The following is a 26,256-nucleotide window of genomic DNA, read 5'->3' on the forward strand; positions in this document are numbered from 1 at the left end:
GTAATAAATGTTATTTGCAGTTAACAATTTTCTTTTTTCTTTATTACAATATTTATGGCAAGACTAGGTATAGTCTATCTCATGAGCATCAATTTGGACCAGTAGTTTCATAGATAAGACCGTTCAAAGAAACAAAGAAACTGTAATTTGGTTTAGTTGCACTTTTAGTATACGTAGCGTTAACGTGTATATATATTTTTATATATTTACGGGCTTTAGTAATAAGAGGCTTCATTCGATGACGTAAGAACATAAACATTCAATGATTCATAGTTTCAATTATAATGCCTTATTGTTTGACTTTGTATACCTACTTATATTCATTTACAGTTATTAATAATATATATAATATTCCAATTTATTATACCATGAAAGATTATTAGATTCTTCACTATAAAAAATCATTGTGTAATATGAACCTATATGCTTTTGTATGTAATTCTTGTACCTACAATCACAAATGCTGTATGACCTTATTGTATGCATTAAAATGACTCATTCAAGGTGCCGAAGGAAATAATTTTTTTCCTTACTTATAAGCAAATTTTTACACACCAACCATGCGTCACGGATAAACTATAACTAGAGAATATAAAAACATTATTATCCTGCTCAATTGTTGGCTAAGGACATTTTTCATAACTCGATTAAATTTTCGCATTAAACAATCATTCGAATATATCTTCGATCGGGTTTTGATGATTTACAGGTGACATATCTATGTTGTTATGTTATGCTTTATTGGAAACATTATTTTTTGTTATTGGAAGTCTGTTAAAGACATTCCCATTTAATATTTTGTTAAATATATTAAACTACCGGTCCGGCCCGGCTTCGTCAGTTGTAGATATAGCCTTCCTCAATAAATGGGCTATCTAAAAATGAAATAATTTTTCAAAACGGACACTGATCCGTTCCGTTCCTGAAATTAGCGCGTTCAAACAAACAAAGAAACAAACAAACTCTTCAGCTTTATAATATTATTATAGATGAGGTTGAGTGTACTCATTAGTACGTGACGTGTAAAACCAATTAAATTATCTATTGCACATCTTAAATAACTGTGAAATCATAAAACTGCAAATGACAATATTACATGCGTAACTACTCAAATTATATTTAAATACTTGAATAAGAAAACATAATGTTATGTTCAAAATAATATTAAGTTAATTGGAACTACCAACAATAGCTGATATTTTAATATATAATTAGTTTATTTAAATTAATATAATATAAATTAGTGTCAATGCATTGATTTATATATTACTAGCTGTTCGCCCCGGTTTCACCCGTGGCATATAGACTATGTCACTCAATGTAATTGCAGCTTTCTAATGGTAAAAGAATTTTTGATATCGGTCCAGCCGTTCACGAGTGATGGCGTGACTAAGGGATAAAGGGATTAATTTTTATATATATAAATGTTGAAAGGAATGCATACAAAGTCGCAGTAAAAAGCTAGTAAATCTAGATTTGTTACGACAACCTATGCCGCTTACGTAAAGTCTAATCAATCTAAAATGGAAGCTGGTTAGGAATGCCACTGTACGCTTTAAATACATGATCTGATTAAGTTCTTATGTAAACTTATTCGTAACTTTAACCCGGCCACCTTTATTCAAATAAATAAGCACAAACTCAAACTCAAAATATTTTCAGTCACGTAAACTTTTACAAATGTTTGTGAATAGTTTTTTAGGTTTTTTTTTAACTACAGTCGATCCGGAAGGTTCCTTCTAGAAAGAGAATCACTTGGGAATTCAAAATTTACTGGTTTTTTATGCAGCAAAAAGAAGGATGTTATAGATTAACGTCGAAGCCTGTGTGTGTCTTTCTGTAACTCTCAAACGGATGGACTGATTTCGATGCTGATTTTATTGTTCATTTATAAGCCGTTTTAGCTATATAGAAAACATAACTGAGACCGCAATCATCGGGTAAAGATGGCTGCCATTACAAAATAGTTTAAATATTTTATTACAACTCCTTCAATATAGATTTTTCAATCAACAGACTTGTCTAGTAAAATACTAAACATCATAAGAACTAACAATATAAATAATTTAATATGAGACATGTATGTTCCTTTAGATGAATATTATTAGCTTTAAATGTAACAATATAATAAAAATAATGTTTATAAAGCATTTGAATGCTATTAAACTAAAAATACAAAACAATATATTAAAAATACATTGATTTAGTAATATAATATACAGTGCATAATAATTTAAAAATGGCGATCTAATTTGGCTGGAAACAAAAGGAAATCCAAAGATGACACAGTGCAGCGGACACTGCAATTACTTAATTACATCACAGATAATTGAATCGTCTTTAAGTGGTAAGCCTAGGTTATGTCCACGAACGGAGCGACAGCGGGAGCGGTAACTCATTGCAGTAAATAACTAATGCCACAGATTCATTATTGTGCTTTGGATGGATATTTTAAATTATTATTACTTTTTATTTTATTTTAATCTTAACTTTTGTAATTATGTTTTTGTGAATTTCTTTTTGTAAAATTGTTATAAAATCTGATATTGGGTCCTTGTTACCCCGAAATAAAGAATATATTTATTTATTTATTTATAAATGGTTACTACCCGCTGCTTTAAAAATGTTGTTCGCACGTCATCCTTTGATTTTAATAATAAATGTTTATATAAATATTCTAATAAATTGTAATTGTACTAAATAAATTGAATAAATTGAGAGCTTTTTAATACTGTTGAAGAGGAACCATACATTTTATTTTTTAGTTAAATCATGATACGAATTATTTAAAACGTCAACTGACAAATGTCAAGTTTATGGCTCTGTCTAGAATATAATTATAGAACTGATGTTAGTGAAATGGTGTGGCACTTGCTCCTAACTGTACCGATAACATTATCTGTAATTTAGCTACAACTAAATAGTTATAATAAAATATAAATAATGTTATCCTATATTTTAGTACATAACGCAAAACTTCTGTTAAATTTTACGTCACGTATACGTATGTTTATTATATTCAATACTTATTCTTTTTCTAACCACCTTACGACAAATAATTTTTGTTATAAATCGTGTCTCTCGCCAACATGAACTCAACCTAAACTTGATTCTATTAAAGTTCATATTTAAGGGCCCGTCACCTGCCGGGTCAGGGTTCAACGTCCAGTGTCAGTAATCCTAACCATTTAACCCAGGGCGTTTGACTCGCAGCGCTTGTTCACAAAGAACTGCTGTAAGAACTGAGGATTTGAGGTTTTTGATTATTCGACTGAGAGCTTTTAACCAACTTAGAAAACTGAGGATTTGAGTTTTTGGAGTATGAAATTGATAAGTTTTTCATCTTTGTAATAAAAAACCGATCAAAAAACTATTCAATTTTGAAAGAATGAAACCTGCGTATCTTCTTCATGTAATGGAATAAATCCCTTTCGTATTTCTTTATTTAATATAAATAAAAGAAATAATCAAAATTAGCTGCTTCAACTTTCATGGACAATTCACTACACTTCATGGACAGCAGTAGAAAATTATAGAAGCCATTAGTTTTACATTAAAACAAAAACCGATAGAATGCTATAGTATTCCAAAAATATATAATGAAAGGAAATAAATGGTATCAGTCTCCAGAAAAGTATACACACCATAAAACACCTCTTTGTATAGTTTTGAAATAAATTTGAGGGACTTCCTTAAATCTGAATTCTGTTATTTCAATGTCTAATGTAATTAAATGTTTAAAAAGTTCTAAGAAAAACTGTTTAAAACTAAATCTATTTAGAGGACAACATAAGAACAAAAAGAACGTATAATATCACAACTTGGTGTGTCTGATGACAGTTTCCCGGCGACCGTAACAATTAGCTATATTCTTCGAACTTTTTGTGAAACATACTCGTTGATATAGACAACTAGATACGGTAGTATATACAAGCAAATATGTATATTGAATTGGTGTGGTCGTTTGTACTCTTAAAGGATCTTAAAAAATATATAATTAATACTATAAAGGTAGGTTTCATACAAACTGTCCTATTTTATCCTTTATGGACAGAATTTATCATCTCTCAAAATCTTTGTTTAACGGATTTCTACATAATATTGACTACCTTCGACTTTTTACCTAATTTTAGCCCGATCGGTCTAATAGCTTGCGCTGTGTGTTGAGATTAACCTTTGCTTGTTATATGTACCAGGCAAACATAGAGAGTTAGGTAAAAAGCGAAACAAGCTATTTTTATTTTAAATAAACATATGAGTAATGTGCAAACTCACCAAAATCAATACACCTGTATCAGAGAACAAGATACACACACGGAGGTACTCAATTTGACATTTGTTAACTATTTCGTAGAAAGTGTTAACCTGTGTAATTGTACTGTTTCTAAGCAAGCCTAGAGTATCCAGACAGCTATAATTCAAGCTCATATATATTACAAAAGAATGAGTGTTCCCACAGTTACGAGGCGAACGCCCTTGCCGTATGATAATTGCACTGTTTATTATAAATGGACGAAAATGTATGTGTGCTTATATGATTCAAGAGTTTTTGACGTGTCATTCGTATAAAAGAGATTTAGTTAAAGAACAAAGAAAGAGAGAGAAAATTCAGTAAAATTTTACACATTGTTTTCCCACGCTTCATAACTGTATATTTTTATTCGAAGAAACACAATATTGTGAAGATGTTTTATCATTTGAATCTCTTGTATTTTTTATCAGTCCAGCAGTTTTTGAGTTAAACGCGTTTAAACAAACTCTTCAGCGTCACATTATTAGTATATAAGCTTACTAGAAAATTATATTTTCTTATCACAAATATAATCATTTATTCAGGTCCTTTTGCTCCTCATATTACACTTGAAGTAAGTCAACAGGATACATTAATAATAGATACACAGTCAAAGTACACATAGCTATAATTATATTTCCTTATTTATTAGGTACTAGACACTCTTTTTATGTCACAGTCGGCATTCACCCAAGTTCATACCCTGTCTATACCAAAATTCACCAAAATCCATTCAGTAGTTTCATCGTGATTGACGGACAATACCAAATAAACAAACTTTCACATTTATAATATTTGTATGAATAGTGTGAATATGAGAATTAGTTTGATAATGAGTTAAGGTTACGTGTCTATCTTTTAAACGGTTGCTAAATCCAGCAAGAACATACAATCATCTTAAGAAGTACCACAGTACCTCTACAAACGTGTCGAAATCTACCATAGCTTATAACAATTAGCATATTTTTGAAGCTCCAACAGTGGAGCATAGAACCTGTTACCCTTGACCAATTTTTAAGGGCCATTACGTAGTAAAAGTAACAAATGAATGTTGTTTGAGTGATAAATATTCGCCGAGGTATTTGTTACTAATCGTTCATACCTTCATTTTAAGTGGGGAAATCTTACATAGGTACACACAGCCTCTGGGGAAAGAAGCTATGGGTAATGACGGATTCCTACCGACTAAAACCTCACTGTGTTCCGTCGAGCCGCTTTATTCAAGGGGTCACGGAGCTGCTTAGTATACAGCCACGACCTCATCGACTTCTTCATATACCCTAAACGCTAGTAATGACATTAGAAATATGCACCTTTGTTATTCTTTCACCTACCGACCTACAACCCGTTGTATCTGTGTGAAATTTTGTACAGGGATATAAAACTGGCTTATCATAGACTGCACCAGGTAAAATGCGAGTGAAGCACCGCAAATTATCCTACTCATATTATAAATGCGAAAGTTTGTAAGGATGTGTGTGTGTTTGCTGCTCTTTCACGCAAAAACTGCTGAAGCGATTGCAATGATATTTAGTACGTAGACAGTTGGACAACTGGAATAACATATAGGCAACTGTTTATCCCGATATTCCTACGGGATATGGACCTACGCGGGTGAAACCGCTAGGCGCAGCTAGTATTTAATAAACGCTCAGGTTGTTTCTAAAAAAATTAAAAATGGCCTATTGAAATAATTTGTTTCTGAATGATCTTTCTATAGGTATAATTTTTCGAAATCGATTCAGTAGTTTCGGAGATTCTATGGTGCAAAACATATTTCCTCTATGTAATATTTATAAAGATTAGGTTGAATATAAAGCTACGTTAAAAAAAATAATGTAATAAAATATAACTTCTCCGTTCCACGTATTCTGGCAGACTGTTTGACCAACGATGGCCCGAATTCAAACAAAAATACTTATATTTTTGTTTGAATTCGGGCCAGTAATTTCTGAGATTAGCGCGTTCAAACTCTTCAGCTTTATACAATTATAAGTGCAGATATATGTTAATTGTAAAAATAGTGTGGACAAATTTCTCTAAAGCTAAATATACTTGGCCAGGTATACAATCATAATGATTTTGTATGTCTATGAATATAATGTATTTATTTTACTGTATGTTTTGTGTCTATGTGTGTGCTTTCCTTCCATTTAGAGTGTAGAACTTAGTGCGTTATTATAGAATACTGTCTTCAGATGAATTTTTGAAGGAAAGACATTAATACAAAGATTAATTTAACCTTAACCTTCGAGGCATTAAGTATAAAAATATTTCCAATATTACAAAATCCTGTTTCCAAGAGGATAAACAACAATGTATTGGAATAAAAAACAAAATGGCGCTAATCACAAGCGGTAATGTATCGCAGATAATTGCATTTATAATCACAGCACACAGGACACAGTATGACAATATAATGTTTGCAGCATAAGATCAAGTAATCACATGTTATGTAACAATTTATATATATTATAGTCGTAGTTATATCGCAGTCAACTAGTTTAATTTGCCATTTAATAATTTGCCTAGCCTCTTTATTAAACGGCGCGGTTTAACTAGTAAAGTGACTCCTTCAATTACAAGCGCGATTGTTCTGGTGGATGGATGGCTGCTTATTCTTTCTGGTATATCATCATCAGCCCATATATGTTCCCACTGCTAGGACACAGGCCTCCTATGAGGGTTCAGGCCATAATCCACCACGCTGGCCAAGTGCGGGTTGGCAGATGTCACATGTCGCCGAACTTTTGATTCTTGGACATGCCGGTTTCCTCACGATGTTTTCCTTCATCGTTTATAAACAGTGGCGATGTTATCCACATGTGCAGATAAATTGAAAAATCTATTTATTTTCTGCACGCTCGCCCGGTCTCGAACCCCGACTTATCGATTTTGAAGTCCGAGGTTCTCACTGAGCCACCACTGCTTTATTGTATATATTTAGTATTCGTTTCATAAAGAATGTACATATCAAATGTTAAACCAATATTCTAAAACAAAGGAGGTTCTTATTTCGAGTGTATTTTATTTTTTGGATTTGGCCGTGATTCTCGTGACGTGAGTGGTACCTCCCTTCCCGGGACGTCGGTGCGCGCTTTTGTAGAAAAGATTTATATCAGGTAACGATGTAAGAAAAATGTACCATAATGTATATAACATGTATATATTTATTCATTGAATGGATTTTTAATAGTATTGCACCTTAATTACTCATTTATTAAAGCAGCATTTAATAAATTCCATATATAATTTTATACTTTATGATATCAACAACGCCGAGACATGTTTAAAACGAATTTACTTCATAAAAGTTAATAACTGAGTTTTCATAACAACGCATGGTACGTAGATAGGTGGACAATTGGGCACCGCAAATATTGAAGCTAATATTATAACAACACAAACTTTTCCTTGGTTTTCAACGCATATTTAACGATCCCGTGCGGTATTTGCGAGATTGAAACTATCTTATGTCCTTTTCCGGGTCTCAAACCTGCTCTGTACCAAATTTCATCGTTCGCGTGTGATGGCATGACGAAGGGAAGTAAGGATTATTATATATGTACTGACCCGTCGAACATCGCAACGCCATAGACCTTTTTTGCAACATTTATCTCTATTTTTTACCTTTTAAACCTTCCGTGGACTATTCAGAATGCACCAAAACCTTGATTATAAAAATCACATCAGCCATTCTCGAGTTTTAGGGAGACTAACGAACAGCAATGATTTTTATGTATAAGATGATCTGTGTATTAACACGTAGAACTAAGTTAGTGCTCTGGCCAGACTGGGTAGAGACTACCTAGGTACACAAACACTCGTATATCAAAGTGCACAACTATTCCAACTCGAGGAATCTAATTACCATTTTACTAAAACAAACATGTAAAAGATATGGTGCTGCCGTTTGTGAGGTTTTGGGACACAGTGGGACAAGGAAATTGGTGTGTTATTTGACATTTGTTTTGTAATTTATTACTGTTTAGCTTATTTTGTTGCATGGAGTAATTTTATAGTGGTTTTAAATTTTTTGTGTCATTGTAATACCAGCATGCGTTTGCTCGGTGTAGTAATAAATCTACACTAATATTAAAAAAAAGGAAACTTTTGTGTTTCTGTATGTTTGTAACGTTTTCACGCAAAAACTACTGGACCGATTTCATAAATTCATTCTCCAATGGAAAGCTACAATTTCACTAATTGACATAGCCTATGTACGTACAACGGGCGAACAGCTGGTATAATATATGAATAAACGAAAAATCAAACGCAAATACATGTTAACTTTATAATTAAAATTTCAACCGAACCAGACACGAACGATTAAAAATTCATTTACAAATATAATTTATAACCTAGTTAATTCAGTGACATTACAGTAATATTGTAAAACCATCCTAATTCTGTGATCCCACAACATGTATCAATCTACTAAGTAAAGAAAGAAATAAACTTATCCCACTTTTTCCACATATATAGTCACCCTAACCACAACGGTCTCTCAAGTGCCTACTTAAGTCCTTGTTCAACGAATTCTATGCAAATTCTCTTCACACGATGGGCTTATACTCGCTCTGCGAACTGTACTGTACGGATCCTAACTTCCTACATTACAATATATAAAAAATATATAGAACTAGCTGCGCCCCGCGGTTTCATCCGCGTAAGTCCGTATCCCGTAGGAATATCGGGATAAAAAGTTACCTATAATATGTTATTCCAGTTGTCCAGCTACGTAGAGCAAATTTAATTGCATCGGTTCAGTAGTCTTTGCGTGAAAGAGCAAAAAAACACACACACATCCTTACAAACTTTCGCATTTGTTATATTTATAGGATAACTTAGTTCCAAAAATACATGATATAATCCATCGATATTAGAAATTTCATCCAGATCGATTCAGCTATTTTGACCTAAAACACTCCAAATATTCATATGTATAATATTATTAGACAATCATCATCATCTGCAAAATCTTATATAACCAAAAATGTATTATTAATCTTCAATATTGTATCTATAAGATTCCTTTGAGCCCACCCATTTCATTATGTTGACTAGCCATAATATTATAATATTGTTTTTCAATGAGTTTAGCTGAGATGGCGTCATAGACCATAATATAACCTTGTAGTCATTATATATGTAATAAGTTATACGAGTAGATATGACTGAGTGAGTGATTTTAAAAGTCCTAAGCACACCTTGGCATCCAATTTATTTGATAAATCTTTGGCTCATAATTTAGTGGCCGGTTAAATACATTAATTTTTCTAAAGATTACAATTAAATCACTTACAGAGAAATACAATTTTTTACATTATTTTTACTCGCTTAGCGTTATAAGTACGGTTAACAAAAGAAAAACAAACTAAAATAACAATAAATTGAGGGTAGTTTCTACTTCTCATAGATAAAAAGTAAACCAGTGGCATTCATAATTTAAAGACTTAGACTGTGAACTTAGAACTGATTTCAGTTTTAACACCTATTTCACAAGAACTGCTTAATGAATGTGGATAAAATTTCGCTTGAAGATAGATTATTTCGAATATCATTTAAACCTTTTTATCAAAATGCTTTACAAGAAAATATATAATGCTATATCTAAGCTAGGTTTCTAAAAAACTATATAAACATACCATCATCCTTTCTACTGATATTATAAACGATAATAATTATAAGAATGGATGGATGTTTGTTACTCTTTTACACGAAATCACTGAACTGATTTTGATGAAACTTGGCAGGGATGTAGTTAATCCATCAGAATAACACATGAGCTATTGAAATGCTTTGCTTTTGTGGGTATGTAAGCGAGTGCAACCGCGCGATACAGCAAGTTTAAAAATACACCTGCTGTTATCACAGAACGCGGACACTTAACCTAGTTAATGCATTCGGCACGCCTCGCTACCAGTTTACTGTAATCCTACTAATATTATAAATGCGAAAGTTTGTAAGGATGTGTGTGTGTGTTTGTTGCTCTTTCACGCAAAAACTACTGAACCGGTTGCAATGAAATTTGGTACGTAGACAGCTGGACAACTGGAACTGTTTTATCCCAAGGGAACATTTAATCGGGATAATTGTATCCTATCACCCAAATCAGCATACCCTGTCTGTACCAAGTTTAATCAGTTCAGTATTTTCAACGTGATTGACGGATAAACATCCAAACAAACAAACTTTCACATTTATGCTTTAAGTGTTATACATATGTTATATATAGTGTGGTTTAACTTATGAATACAAATTATAAAATCTCTATGTCTGGTGAATCACTGTGTTCAAACGTTTTTGTACTAAATTTCTACATTACATGTAGTCACATTTGAAAATAATTATTCAAGTTAGATAAACAATGAGTCAAGACTACGCGTTGTTTTTGTGATTTAGTAATTGCTGGGGAATCCTATCTTATTCTATCCTATCCTACTAACATTGTAAGTGCGAAAGTTTGTGAGGATGGCTGTATGTGTATGTTTGTTACTCTTTCACGCAAAAACTACTTAACCGATTGCAATTAAATTTGGTAAGTAGATAGTTGGACAACTGGAATAACAAATGGGCAAATTTTTATCCTAATATTTCTACGGGATACAGACTTACGCGGGTGAAACCGCGGGGCGCAGCTACTAATATATACTTTAGATAAAATTAGCTCTTGCTCGTAGCTTTGCGCGTATTTAAAATAAATTTTTACGGTACAAACTCTCATCCCCTAATATAACTTTGGGGGTGGCATTTATCAAAATTCTTTCTTAGCGGATGCCCACATAATAGTGGCTATCTGCATATAAAATTTCAACCTGATCGGTTCAGTAGTTTCGGCTGTGCTAGATCGATGTGTGATTGAACAGTAAGACAGCTACTTTGGGTGTTTTTAGTAGAATTAATGTCTTCTCTGCTTTATAAAAGGACCTTTCTACCATACATGTCTAAATACTATTTCTTTTTAAAAAACAACACAACATATAACCTAAGTTTATCCGTTTCGCATGCAAAGTACAAATAAATTTTATTTGCAATTTTATAGAAATGAGATTTTTTTTACGAATAGAAAACAAATGTTCAAGAGGCGGGATTCGAATCCCTATGTAACTAAATTACACTGAATATAGGTACAGTATTTTGTGAATACCATATACAGCATACCTACAATCTATACATTATAGAGTGCAACAAGGCAAATGAGAAATCGCGTCATCTCATACGTGACCATTATCATGATTTATTTACAGATACACACGTTAACGTGGTGTCGCAATTAATTATAATATATATAAAACAAGAAAACATAACGCATTCCAAAATAAAAGCTTGTAAATGTTTCATTGTTATTAGTTTAGTTAACTTATATAATATTTTAATTATACTATAAATAAAGATATAGATTTTAATCTTGCGTTTTCTTATTATTTTAGAATCCCAATATTTGTCTTTTCCGTTATATGGATTTACAGTTATATATTCTTCTTCAATTTTATCCTCATATTTTATTGTTTATTATAATTTCACAGCACACAGACACTTTAGAAACTGCTTTCCAATCCGGCAGTAATTAATATCGTATTATGAGATTACAAATAATTGAATAATTTACTGAAATGTTACAGTTTCGTTAACTGTGGTTTTTCCTATTCATAATATACAAAACGCAAAGGTTGATCTATTAACTCACAGCCCGAACTACTGAACCGATCGGGCTGAAATTAGTCATGTAGGTAGCATCTATGATGTAGACATCAGCTGTAAAAGGACTTTGGTAAATTCTACCCGCAAGGGTATAAAACAAGGTGTTAAAGTTTGTATAACGAATTTTTTTTTGACAATCGGATGAAACAGGCAACAGCTAATAAAGTCTAAAAGAGAGATAAATTATCTTATGTACACATTAAACATAGTAACCTCCACAGTATAATTTGTTTATAATATAGTATTAGCAATACTGATTAAAATTCAAATCCTTATAGCATGAGTCACGGTAAGGAAAATATTGTACCATGTACCTTTGAGACGGGTTTTTCTTGACAGCTTTTTCGTATTTCATATTATAATAAATTAATGATGTTTTTAATAAATTCTGCTTAGATATTGGGAGCGTGGAGACCGGAAGAGACATCATTTTATGTACACATAATATTACATGTTTCTTAATTTCGTAATATTAGGATATTCTATAGAATAAGTTGTATGTATACTCTTTATACCTATAAGCATCTATCAATTAAATTTATTTTATTTTATATTTATTTATGATCCGTTTATTATTTTTCTTTCATTATTTACAATTAATTTATTCCTATATAAATTTTACGTAAAGTATATTTAAGTTTCCTTTTTATGAATCACAAAAATATAGTTATACCAACCGGTAAACAGTAACCTTCCTTTGTATAAGGTGTAGGCTAAAGAGCGCATGCGTAACTGGTTGCAATCTGTTTATCCGTATTATAGCTCGATACACAAACAAAAACACTAGCGTATTTACGCTTTTATTGCTTGACTGAATATGATAAATTGCAATTTTGAGATAAACAGCAATGACCTACATTTTATAAAAAAATGACATGAATTCTAAACAAAGAAAAGTGTATATTTTGACAAAAAAATTAATTGTACGTGAAGCGAGATTAAGATTAGTTGTATCGGTAATTGTTTAATAACAGAATGTGTCATTTACCTACTCGTATGTACAGATAAGGTTATGTAATAAATAGATAAGGAGCTAAACAGTAAACACAGGAAATACCTCTAGAAGTTCATTGCTCTCTTGTCAATGAAAGAAAATTTTACAGTAAAAAACTTAAAAATTTCAATTTTGCAATTAAGTAACTTTTTTGTTAAAATTTCGCTTATCACCGTTGTTGAAATTCAATAAATAAAATATTTATTTCTTTTTATCTCTTGGTAGTGTTACTGTCATCACCATATTTGTAATTTGAGTTTATTGCAATTCTGTTAAAATTTGTTTTTAATTAATTTCCTCATTACATTGATAAAAATCCATCAAAAGATATTATTATCTAAACTAATAAAAACCAGTTTTCATTATAAGAAATAATTACACAAAATATAATAATTAGAAAGTGTAATTTAATATGCAACGTCATTAAATAATAATAATGATCTCATCAGGTAATCAAGATAAATAAAAGGCAGCGGTATTTATAAAATATATATTTAAAAATTTTCTTTACTTAACAAATCTTAAGACTAGTGTCGATTTATATCATCGTAAAAAAATAACTTAGAGCTCAGTGATGTGATAATAAAACTATAAAATTGCATGCAAATAAATGAATATGATTTTTAACATATTCTTTGGCAAATGCTACGAGATATATAAAGATATGGCGAAAGGACGGACTTAATTATAGACGGACAGGTCGCAAACACGCAGAAAAATTTAGGGCATATCCAAATTTATTCCAAACGCAGGTTGTGAAAGCCTTCGAACACACGTTGCGTAAATTTTAAGTAGGTAATACCAACAAAGATGTTTATTGAATAAGCAATAGAGCTCAATTCTAGCCTATTCGATAACCACGCGTTTGAGGTCACAATTTTCTCATGCTCGACCTCGATAAACAACTTTAAGTAGTCGTCCATGGATGAAATACCACATAAAGAACTGTTGCGTAACCTCCCAACCGGCGATGAATGGAAAACATCGTAAAGTGTCACATGCCTCGGGTATAATTGAAGCTGAGTCAGGTATAATGAATCACGTTTAACGAGGAAGGAGTTGATTAAACCCACTCAAATGTTCAGGCGCGACAGTTAAGACCCCCCCACGAAATTGACCCTAATACGTAAAAGAAAGATTAAATAACAGCTTCATAGCTAAATGGAATGCCAATTATGGAGTCAATTACAATATCCTTACAAAATAGCTTACGAATAACATAATAATACTTTAAAAATGGTAACGCACGGTCTTAAACTAGGTGGGAATAAAGATTTCGATATTTCCTTGACAAAGGAAACGAACTTTACACCCTAAAGAGAACCTTGATAGAGCCGATTTCCAGGAGAAAAAGTTTCAGGCAGTGTCGGCTCGAATCGTCCTAACAGAATCGGTGGTGATCTACTATATAAAATGAATTCGGTCGAACTATGTCAAGGTTAAGTTAATCTGGGTATATACTAAGATGCAAGGTGAGCGCAGCGTAACGTTGCGTCACAATCCATTAAAGCTGCCAAGCACACTGCTCCTCGGATCTTCGTGTATACACAGCTTAACACAAGCGCGTTCATAATGGCAGTTTATTCAGGCACGGTCCAGAACTAGCACTCCGTTTCACCTTCCTTCCGTTCAGGGAGGTAATGTTCCACCTCCCTCAATGAATGGAATAGCTTCCACGCGAGTATCACACCAGCTATTTCCACTAACGATATGAGGAGAGACGCGCCAGCGATCGACGAGCTTATGATCTTGGTGTACACAGCGGCCACCTTGGCACAACCGAGTCTCTCATTGGCTTCCTTGTCCGTAAAGTCACACGTGGCTCTGTAGTAACTGTCTTGGCAGCAGGTGAGCGGCAAATCGTTCCTCCAACTTCTGTAATCTCGAGCGTCGTTCGCGCCGCAGCATCTTAATTTCCTTTCGATCCTTCCGAACGATTTGAACACGTCAGGGTTCGATTGGGAGTTGTAGTAACCGTCATACACTGTATCCTTAATGAAGCGGTCGGTGTGTTCGCCGTCTACGTACACGAATATCAGCGTAGCGGCTATCGCTTGTCCAATGACGATGAGGACAAGGAAGAGTCCATACATTCCGAGGAGACCCCTGCTCTCGCGGTTGGCGCCGCACCAACCGCAGAACGCCACCATCATAACAAACAAGCCGAGGAGAATAAACAACCATGGCGCCACCTGCGGCCAGTACACTCTATAATCCAGCAGATAATGGTTGCTGTTCCGCAGAGCGACAAACTCGGAGAGCTGCACGAAGAACCATATCCCGGTGGCCGCGGTCACAAAACCGAACACTGCGTATAACACATTCACAACATACAGCACGCCTTTTATCATTTCCTCTTTCCCCATGTTGACACGTGCTTCGCGTTTCGTTGTCGATGACTAAATGAGAGGCGGTGCAATGATGCGAGTACTTTTATAAACTCTTGCGCACACCTAGATTGGAACTTAGAACGGGTGTGTTTGCTAGCGGCGACACGACTGCGATTTTAATGTCGTTGTGATTCACGGGTGATATGTCATTTGATACAATTACGTTTTATTGGCGTAATGAGATTATTAGTTAACTTTTGTTCGCATTAGTTAATACTGTCACTTGTTTAATTGTGTTTTATTGTATGCGACGATTTGTGTTGAATTATCATAGATTTGATCATTTAGATAGCTCGTTTATGTGCATCAAATATAGATATTATAATATTATTATATTTTTACGGTTTTAGTCATTTACTGATTGCTTTTCTCAAAAACGGGGTTCAATTTGGTTTAGTAAAAATTAACCAGTGATAAACGATGATTTTATGTTAGTTAATGTATTTTATACTATTTATATATTTTATTCTCTCACATAGATTTGTTACTTAAGTTTTTCTTTACCTCAATAACAAACGAAAACATGAATTGCGGTTCCTATATATCACAAAATAATTCTAGTGTTGTGCGTTAATACTGTTCGCTCTGTTTATCGCGCTGATTGTATTGATTTTCAATTTATACTAATAAAAGTATAATATTAAACCTTAACAATCTCATATCTAGCAATTTGTAAATGTAAAAAAAAAATACTTAAATATTAGGTTAACTTAACGTTACAAACATATTTTTAATTAAGTCTATATTACGATACGACACGCCCCCGATATCGTATCAATATCGTATCATGTAAATGTCGTAGTACGTGATTTTCCTAGCGTGGCTTGTCGATGGCACAGTTAAGTTGTACCTGTCGTATATTGCGTCATCAAGGCCGAAATCGAAAGTGATGATTCTGTTTTGCTTGACCACTGTATGGATATTTAGAAGGTCAAAGTTTGCTTTGAGATTTGGGAGCTTTTAAATACGCAACTTTGGTACTTTTTGTGGCCTTGCGTGTTTGTTCATGTTTTGTTTATGCGAGTAGATAGCTTTATTTATTGTGTAACTATTAAATTCCATACTCAAACTCAAACTCAGATCTTTTTTTATTCAATAAGACACATCTGGAAGCTCGTATGAATAATCATAACATAGTTTTACCATTACAACCGGTTCGGAAAGCAGTGTGAACAAGCAAGAAACTCTGGAATTGCTCCTTAGTTGTTCTCATAGGTTCAGTAAGTAGTAATAGAAAACTGACAGTCTTATAAAATGTTAACAATTGACAATACGTCATGATACATACTAATGTATAGTTTCATATTACCATTTAACTAGTAAACAATTTAAATTAGTTACAATTTAGTAGGCAATCCTGATAATATCCTATCAACATAATATAAACTCGAACATTAATTTTTAATTAAGTTTTTAAAAAGCTTAATTAAAGCTTTTGTATATCATTATACCGACATTTCATAAAGATGATGTTCCTATATTTAAATTCCGTTTGTAATCAATTAAAATGAAATAAATTAACGAAGAAGACAGCAAAACTTATAAACCATTTAGTCTGGTTGAGACTTAATGTTTTATTTCTTAATTTGTATACGAAATTCTCACGACAAGTGCTCATTGTTATTTTAATTAGCTTAAATTTAATTCTAGAAATTACGTCATTTTAAGTCTTCTGACAAAACTAATATATAACCTTGTATATTGACTTATAACCGACAAAAATATTAGTTTATTCAACCTGTGATTTAAATTCTCCTAAATCGGAAAACTTGAAAAATGGGTTGTATTTATTAATATGAACATAAACTGTTTTTAAACAATATATAAATTAAGCTTAATCGCGTGTATGCTTCGTTGTTATATGCATATAACCGATTTCTTCTGAGTTCGATTGCCATTGGAGACTAGGATCGCTCTGGCAGGATACAGAAAGCTGATCGCCTATTTCTATGTAAAGAAATTGACGAGAAATGCATCTGTCCCAGACCCTATAAGGGGACAGTCGACACCGCTGTTTATTGCCATTTTATTAACGTGTACAAAGTCACAGAAATTAACTAGTTTTATATGATCATGATAAATCAAAATACAAGTAGCAATTCTTGGAAAATAATCAATAAATATTTCCCCTGTTGTTTTTAGTACATTAATATAATACTAAGATAAAGTTTGTGAATTTGTGAATTTGTGACCTTGTAGGGATAAAAGTATAATAGTACTAATAGAAAGCCATGTTATGTGATGGTCATGGCCTATATTTTCTTTCTAATCCGGGTTAAATCGGGCGGAGCCGGGGCGATTGGCTTGTCGATAATATGAATTAAAGTCAATATGTGCGTCAGTAGGTATATCAAAACATACTGCTAGCTATCAAGACCTATTGCTTTCAGTTATATACATACCCACAGAATACTTAATAGTACGAATAATCTCAATATATATAACACTAGCTGCGCCCCGCGATTTCACCCACGTAAGTCCATATCCCGTAAGAATATCGGGATAAAAAGTTGCCTATATGTTAATCCAGTTGTCAAGCTGTCTCCGTACCAAATTTAATTGCAATCGGTTCAGTAGTTTTTGCGTGAAAGAGCAACAAACGCACACACATCCTTACAAACTTTCGCATTTATAATATTAGTAGGATTAGTAGGATTCTTGTGTCACAGTAGTAACCGTACTCCGAAACGACTGGACTGATTCTCATTCTCATTTCTTGCACGTATCGGGTAGGTCTGAGAATCGGCCAACATCTATTTATTATACCTCTAAATGAGTTAGGCAGAGCAGCGTCTGCCGGGTCGGCTTCAGCAAGTATTTCTATGAAATAATACGAATATATTAAATGCCAACATAGTTATATGCTACAGTGCAAAATTTCAACGAAATGTGCATTCTGGTATACATACATATATTTGAAAAGGAATTGCATTTATAATTTTATAGCATTAAGCCATAATTGGACACCTTTTAAAATACCTCTACAATTGTCTCTGAGTCATGACACACTTCTATATTTGTGGTGATTCATAATTTACATTGAAGTTGAAATTACTATAAATAATTAAACAAATCGTGATGTTAATTAACTTTATTAGATAACATGAGATATGTTGATAAGAATTTAATTAGATTTTTCTTTTGTATGTCGGTATGATGATTGTAGCTTCGCTTTTAATGAGTTTGGTCCTAGAAAAATTCGTAATTTAGTACAAATATTTTTATTTTAAACTTAATGTTATGTAAATACTGTGATAAGTACACGTCAGTGGTAATATATTATAATTTATGATTTTCTACATTACGATAAGACGTTGCTGCTAAAGTCGATAGCTGGGCTTAGGTTCGGTTCTGGAGTTTTAACTAGTTTATAGCTTAACGAAGAAGTTTATAGCCAATAATAATTTTGAACACTTGATTCAAATTCACTGTGTATATTTAATCCATGCATATATAGTGCATTGGATGATGTTTATTTGTATTTCGTTATTCTGTTAGAAAGACACTTTTTAAATGACACCAAAATATTATCATCAGCGGCAGTTTTTGATACATATTAGTTATTATCACTGTACAATCGGTTAAAGAAAACATCGCGAAGAAACATGTCCAACAACCAAAAAGTTTGACGACATTTGACATCTGTCAACGTGTATTTGGCCATCTCATAAGAGGTCTGTAACCCTGCTATGATGACCCTGCTATATTTCCAAATGTACTATATTTAAAAATATACAACGATTAGTACCTTTTTAAAAATAAATAAATAAATAAATAAATAAATTAGCAAAATTATGTACTGTAGTGTGCTTAACAACCTTCCAACAACAATACGCCTACTATAGAGTAGGTAACTTATAACTTAAACACTTCCAAGTTACGACATGTCATCTGGGAGCGAACCAAGCGACGTTAAGCAATACATGTTAATATTTTTTCTTTACAAACACACAGAAAAGTCGACAAAAGCATGTCACACCTGATTATCATTCCGAATGAACTTACGTAATAGTTTAAGTGAAACTATTATGTAATTGTATGGAAAACTAGACTCATCTCATCACTCATCATTTCTAATATTATAGGAATGAAGTATTTTTATTGCTATGTTTTATTTTGTACGAAGAGCTTTTTATGCCCGCTTGGTATAATGTTTGGCATGTGAGATAGCTTATATTTGCGAGGTAGGGTTTGGATTACTTCAATAAAATTTTTTATATACTTCTTTCTTCTCTTTATCATTCCTGTCATTAACAGATATAAGGAAACATTTATTTACTCAATAAACAGTTTGATTTTTTAAATTGATCGGTTAAAACAAAAAGCGAAAAATAAAAATATAATATACAGAGAAAATCATTAATGAACTGCAGCAGTTTTTAATTAATAAATGTAATTTCTTTACCAATTTCCATTTCCCCGTCGATACATTAAAACCAGATGTATTGTACAATAACAAAGACATACATATATACCATTATACATGTATATACAACCCATTGTTTGCTCAAATGGCGCGCCATTTTAGTATTCCAGTCGTTGCTAGCAAATGTGTGTCATTTGAAAGTTATTATTTAATTATTTAGCTAACTATAATTAGAAACGCTCACTTGTTAATTGAAAGAAAAATGTTTGTTTTTTGTAGAGGTTAATGTCCCATTTGAGATTTGAAAGGTAGGTATTCATTTTATCTAAGCGGAGTATTGGACTGATGGGAATGTACTACTACAGATTCTAAATCGACCAATTAACAACAATCATACCGAGATATATAAAAGCAGTGGTGGCTCAGTGGTGAGAACCTCGGACTTCAAAATCGATAAGTCGGGGTTCGAGACCGGGCGGGCGTGCAGGAAATAAATTGATTTTTCAATTTATCTGCGCATGTGGATAACATCACCACTGCTTAAACGGTGAAGGAAAACATCGTGAGGAAACCGGCATGTCCAAGAATTAAAAGTTCGACGACATGTGACATCTGCCAACCCGCACTTGGCCAGCGTGGTGGATTATGGCCTGAACCCTCATAGGAGGCCTGTGTCCCAGCAGTGGGAACATGTATAGGCTGATGATGATGATGATGATACCGAGATATTATATTTGACTGTCTGCCAAAACCCACTGGATTTATGTATTTTACTAGCGGTCCCGGGGGTACATATATAGCATATAACCTTCCTCGATAAATGGGTTATGTAAACCTGAAATAATTGTTCAAATCGAACCAGTAGTTCCTGAGATTAACGCGTTCAACTAAAACAAAGTCTTCAGCTGTATAGTATTAGTACATATTAACAGTTACACATACGTGATTCTATATGGAAACCATTACCGTTATTGGTATCATTGGCAGTCAAGTGACATGACTTGGCTTGAGACAGACAAACGCACATTGTAGACACAAGAGGGCCATTTCACCACTTGCTGATAGGTAATGTCACTGATACCGTATTCAACAAATTTTGACGGCAAATTTCATGCATTATTAAGCATTTTAACTGATAGATAAGCTATAAAGAATAAACCTTCTAAACAAATATCTCATAAATATAAAGAATTGTTACTCAAGAAAGAACCATTATTGTAAGGTCTCCCAGTTGTATGGCGTTTGATATGCTGCATCGTTCAGGTTGTATGGTTGGTTTGTTACTTCTTATCTTCATGAAACGTGCAATCGTTTTAAAGCAATTACGCTAAGCAATATAGTGACCCCATTAGATGAATGGTTAGTGTAACTCTATTGTACTAAATGTCGTGGGTTCCATTTCTTTGATGATATATTTAGAGTTATTAATTATAGGTATATAATAAATTAAATATGTACATATCCAATATTATGTAAGACTAGCTATATTTACAAATAAATTTCCCGCCTTCTACATATATTATTATTTATTACCTATTAGTTATAAGTTATGAGATGAAACCATTAAAGTAATAATAAATAAGTTAACATAAAATATTGTTAATATAAACGGTGGTTAATATTGTTATTTATAAATCGAATTTTCTACTCCTAAACGGACGCACCGATTTTAATTCAACTCAATTATATTCAAACATTGTATTTAACAAAACTTACATAAATGACACAATATTTTGCCAATTTTTGCTTATGTTTGCTATAACATGGCACTTACCCAAATAAGTTATATAAAAAAGGTTATTAAAAAAAGGTGTTTACTTTGTAAAAATAACGATTACATCAGCATTACAACTCACATAAAATCATCAAATACTTCGGTTATGTTCAAAGTAAATACAGCACTTAGCTCATTTGTGTGAAAAATTGTCCATTTAGGGCTTGTACATTCAAGAACCTAGATTCAGGTTTAGGCGGTATATGTTTTAGTTATTTTATTGCAATAGCTAACTATAAGAATCTAATATAGTATTCGTTTTATTTTTCAAGAACAAAAAAAACAAACATAAATAAAATATTGAAGCATTCGCAAAATATGAGATTTCTATTTTTATTACAATATTCACTTAAACTTATTTTGATCCTATACCTATTACAATTGTATACTTAAATTATTTACTTTAACCGGTTAAAGTGACGTATAAAAATATAAAAATAACTTAAAGTATATACACAACACACATACAAGTTATAAATTACAAAACCATATACTTACCTATCTATTTACATTATATAATATCTAACTTAAAAACATCGAAGTGGACACTATGTCTCTCCCGTGTACTTCAAGTTAAAGCAAACAAATTAAATGCTAAAGGGTCCCATTTAACTTAGGTATTCTAAAAAGTGCAGTCTTTAAACCCCTACGCTTCTATCATAAATTGTCATTGGTTAACAAGATGTTTATTAAAAGCTAGTTTCTATATTCATTATTATCATTTCCTTTGTCTAGAACCTACAGTGCAATCGTATTAGTGCTCTCCATTAATATTCAGCCATACACAAAATACAAAGTTATACTATTCATTATACAATAACAATTTTAATCATTACAATATTTGCAAAAGGTCACTTTGTTAAACCAGTATATACTTGAACTTGTTGGAAACATAATGTTTTGAATTATATTTCGATTCAATTAAATTTATTTTCTGCTAACCATATTAATATCTCATTTAATGTTGATGGCAACCCTAGCTAAATCGCTTGAGCCATTACATGATGTCATCTCTGTACGTAACAAACGTGTTTTCAATCCATTAAAAACTTGGCCAAAACGTAGATTCGAACATGTTTAAATAACAAAAACGTGTAGAACCTACAGCATCACAAAACCTTTGAATCGTATGGATAAATGTGATATAAATACAGCACCGTTGTAATAAGAGCCGATTTATCAATATATCACACACAATAAGAAAGAGACAAACAATGTGTACTATCTGAACAGTGTATTTGATCGAAAAATCAGCACTTAGTATGTTATAAAACTATTTGTAATAAGCGTTAATCTTTGGCCAAGTTTTGTACTTACGCATAACACCTTGACACCTTACAACAGAACCTTTTTGCTTTCAGATTCATTCTTCAATGCTTGAATTCTTCGTTTTTTTTCCAATGACTTCGACAAGGCTATAGCGACACCTATAGTCAAGAGTCCAATAAACGCCGTGAAGATCATTCCTCCGGAAAGAACTTTGATCGCGATTCGCGCATACTGCGCAGCCACAGTGGAGCAGCCGTGCCTTTCATTGGCCAATTTATTAGTAAATTCGCATTCTATAGTGTAGGAATCCAGGAAGCCATGATAATACGTATCACAACACGACATCGGGAACTCGTTCTTCCAATTCTTGTAATCCCTCGGGCTGTCAGCGCCGCAGCAGTGTAACTTGCGCTCGATCCAGCCGAACGCTGTGGCGACTTCGTTATCGTTCTTCGTCTGGAAGTACACATCCCACACGGTGTCCTTCACGAAGTCGTCAGTTGATTTGTTGTCAGCGAAAACGAGCGCCACGGTGGAGGCCGCGATCATGCACACCACAGCTATTGATTGCGCAGTCACAAACATAGTAAGTAGACCGCGACTTCTCTTGTGAGCACTGGCGAAACCGCAGCACGACACTCCCAGAACCATGAGCGCCACAATCAGGAAGATCCATGGTACGGCTTGCGGCCAATAAACGGTGTAATCCAGCAAGTAATGGTTGCTGTTCCGCAAGCTCGTGAACTCGTGTACTTGGCAAAAGAACCAAATGGACGCGGCCGCGATAGCCAAGCCCAGTATTGCGTAAATGGTATTTAGGACGTATAAAGTGACTTTAGAAATACCGAAGCTCCCCATGATTACGTCCGTACGGCACTCGCGTCTGAAATGGAATGGCGTACGAGTCGCTACAATGGTTATATAAAACATAGCTCGTATCAAGGTTGTGTGATTCATAAGGATTAATGGAATCATATTGGTGACGTCCTGCAACGCTTGATGAGGTTAGGTGATACGACTTTTGTTGATTTCATTAAATGCTAGTGCAGAGTCAAGAGCAGTTATTTTTAGTAAGTACATATTGTTGACTTAAATTGTACTCGTACACTGAAATATTACTTAAAAAACTGCATACTCAAATCAAATACTTTTTTAATCATGTTAACAAGTATTTATTATAGAGTCGACAAGAAACTCGTAGTGATACTTACAAATACAATAAAACATAATTTATATTTATCGTCTGCCAAAAAAAAAACAAAACAATATATATTGCAAAAAGTACTGTATTGTAAGTTCAGTTAAACTGATATATTAATATAATATTTATAGGACAATTATTCAAAACAGAACTGTGTATTAAATCTATTCTATTATCTCCATAAATATCTTTTCTTCACCCCATTACAATGCAGGCTCCACATTTCTGGCTCCCACAGCAAGGTCACTAGTACCTTTGTCACACAATTCGATACGGCATCCATTGGACCACTTCCTGTTGCTCCTTGCGAGGACTACTGTCACTGATTCATAGTTCTTTTCCGCATTATTCATTCTCATTCAGATGATTTTATGTGTCACTGAGATCTCTCGCTACCTCAGATAATGTTCTATGTATATTAAAGTATTTAACACGTTTATCATTAAAAGAAAAAACTGTAGCTAAAGTCTAAAATGCTAAATGTAATTTGCTTTGAGCATTGTTGAGTAAATGAGTCCATGTGATACACAAAGAATAATATAAAACTACATCATAATGTATCCGATAAAAAAACCATAATCTGGAAATAGTCAAATCTTATTTAATTTCAATTTATTATTCTGCATGATACAACATTTAATGATATAGTTCTCAATTGAAAAGCCGAAGAAAGCATTGAATGGTAGGTAATACTAATTACTCTAAATTACATTTAATATCATTACTAATGCATTAAACTTAATGAATATATCGTAATGTTGGCCTCAATCTCCTCGCCGAAGTAATTTATAAATGTGACAAAGATCGGCTTCTGAAAATTGGTAGATATTATAATTATCAATAGACAATGCTAAGAGCACATAGAGATAGAGATTGGGTCAACAAGAACCAGCCAAAGAGAATAAAACAGATATGAGAATAAATGTATTTCATTATTTTAGTAAATTAAATTTCATACGATCCGTACACTAGACAATTGTCTTCTTAATAAAAATCTAAGCCATAAATTTGTAATAACTAGACAAGAAAGAATCATCGAAATCGTTCACCCAGTCCAAAGTTCTCGTGTGACAAACCTGACAAAAAAACATTGAACTGAAAACCGTCTTCTTTTTTAAATATTCCCCTTACGAATTTAACAGATATTGTATCCAAGTCCTTAAGCATAAGCCCTAAAACCCGTAACCACTACCAGTAAATTTTATTGTGATTTCAATAGCAAAATATTCAATGATACCTCAGACAACTCGAGCTTCAGGTAAATTTTATACCAAACAAACAATAACAAACCACTCCCACAGGTTGCGGCGAAAATTTCCCGCTTTGTGTATATTATGATGCAATTCTCGTATACTATGAGGACAATAGCACGTAAACCAATAAAAACTGCGTAGTTTAATATACTAGATCACGTGTATGAAATTTTTTGACTTAGGCTCGAATTGAACCAGCTCTCTGATTATAGATCCAATAACATATTGGGTATATAAATATAGAGAAAAAATCAGCATAATAATTAACTCTTCTTGACATGTGGCCTGAGCAAATTTTCAGTAATTGAAGATTAAATATATTTTGATTTAATTTCTAAGTAAAATCATAGCTAGGTATATTCATGCTTTGATATTTATTTCTAACGAGTACGACATACATTTTTACCTGTTCTGATGTAACTTACACTGGTATAAAGACATACATACGATAATTCTGAAAAAAACATTACACTCCTTTTACGAAGAGACGAGTAAATAGCAATGAGTTTTCAATTACAGTCAAGGTTGATGCAGTATTTATGTAATTTAGCAAATTGTTTTAATTGTGGTGAAAAAGCACAGTCCACGACTTTGCCATTTGTTTTAAATTCTTTAAATTGAATGTAGAATTATTTTTAACCAAAATATACCTACCATAAGTAACAATTAATGAATCATCATCATCATCATCATCAGCCCATATATGTTCCCACTGCTGGGACACAGGCCTCCTATGAGGGTTCAGGCCATAATCCACCACGCTGGCCAAGTGCGGGTTGGCAGATGTCACATGTCGTCGAACTTTTGATTCTTGGACATGCCGGTTTCCTCACGATGTTTTCCTTCACCGTTTTAAGCAGTGGTGATGTTATCCCCATGCGCAGATAAATTGAAAAATCAATTTACTTCCTGCACGCTCGCCCGGTCTCGAACCCCGACCTATCGATTTTGAAGTCCGAGGTTCTCACCACTGAGCCACCACTGCTACTGAGCCACCACTGCTTCTAATTAAAT

General features: G+C 33.1%; 1 protein-coding gene across 1 annotated transcript; it reads right to left on the reverse strand.

The window, feature by feature from the left end:
- Positions 1–13,465: 13,465 nt before the first annotated feature.
- On the reverse strand, positions 13,466–23,693 carry LOC119835934. The gene is made up of 3 exons (XM_038361069.1): positions 22,859–23,693; positions 19,602–19,623; positions 13,466–15,388 (listed from the first exon to the last, which is right to left on the reverse strand). The coding sequence occupies exons 1-3, from the start codon at positions 23,644–23,646 to the stop codon at positions 14,591–14,593; spliced, it is 1,608 nt and encodes a 535-aa protein (XP_038216997.1). The 5' UTR covers positions 23,647–23,693; the 3' UTR covers positions 13,466–14,590.
- Positions 23,694–26,256: the final 2,563 nt, after the last annotated feature.

The sequence above is a fragment of the Zerene cesonia genome, chromosome 22 (genome assembly GCF_012273895.1).
Source record: "Zerene cesonia ecotype Mississippi chromosome 22, Zerene_cesonia_1.1, whole genome shotgun sequence".
Taxonomy (NCBI): Eukaryota; Metazoa; Arthropoda; class Insecta; order Lepidoptera; family Pieridae; genus Zerene; species Zerene cesonia.

Bases quoted from the DNA above. Each gene is read 5' to 3' on its own strand.
- LOC119835934 (XM_038361069.1), bottom strand. From the start codon at position 23,646: ATGGGGAGCTTCGGTATTTCTAAAGTCACTTTATACGTCCTAAATACC. The intron at 19,624-22,858 runs GTAAGGTGTCAA...TGTTAATGACAG, and splicing joins GAAAGCAAAAAGGTTCTGTT to GAATGATAAAGAGAAGAAAG. The intron at 15,389-19,601 runs GTATATAAAAAA...CCTCTCATTTAG, and splicing joins ATGATAAAGAGAAGAAAGAA to TCATCGACAACGAAACGCGA.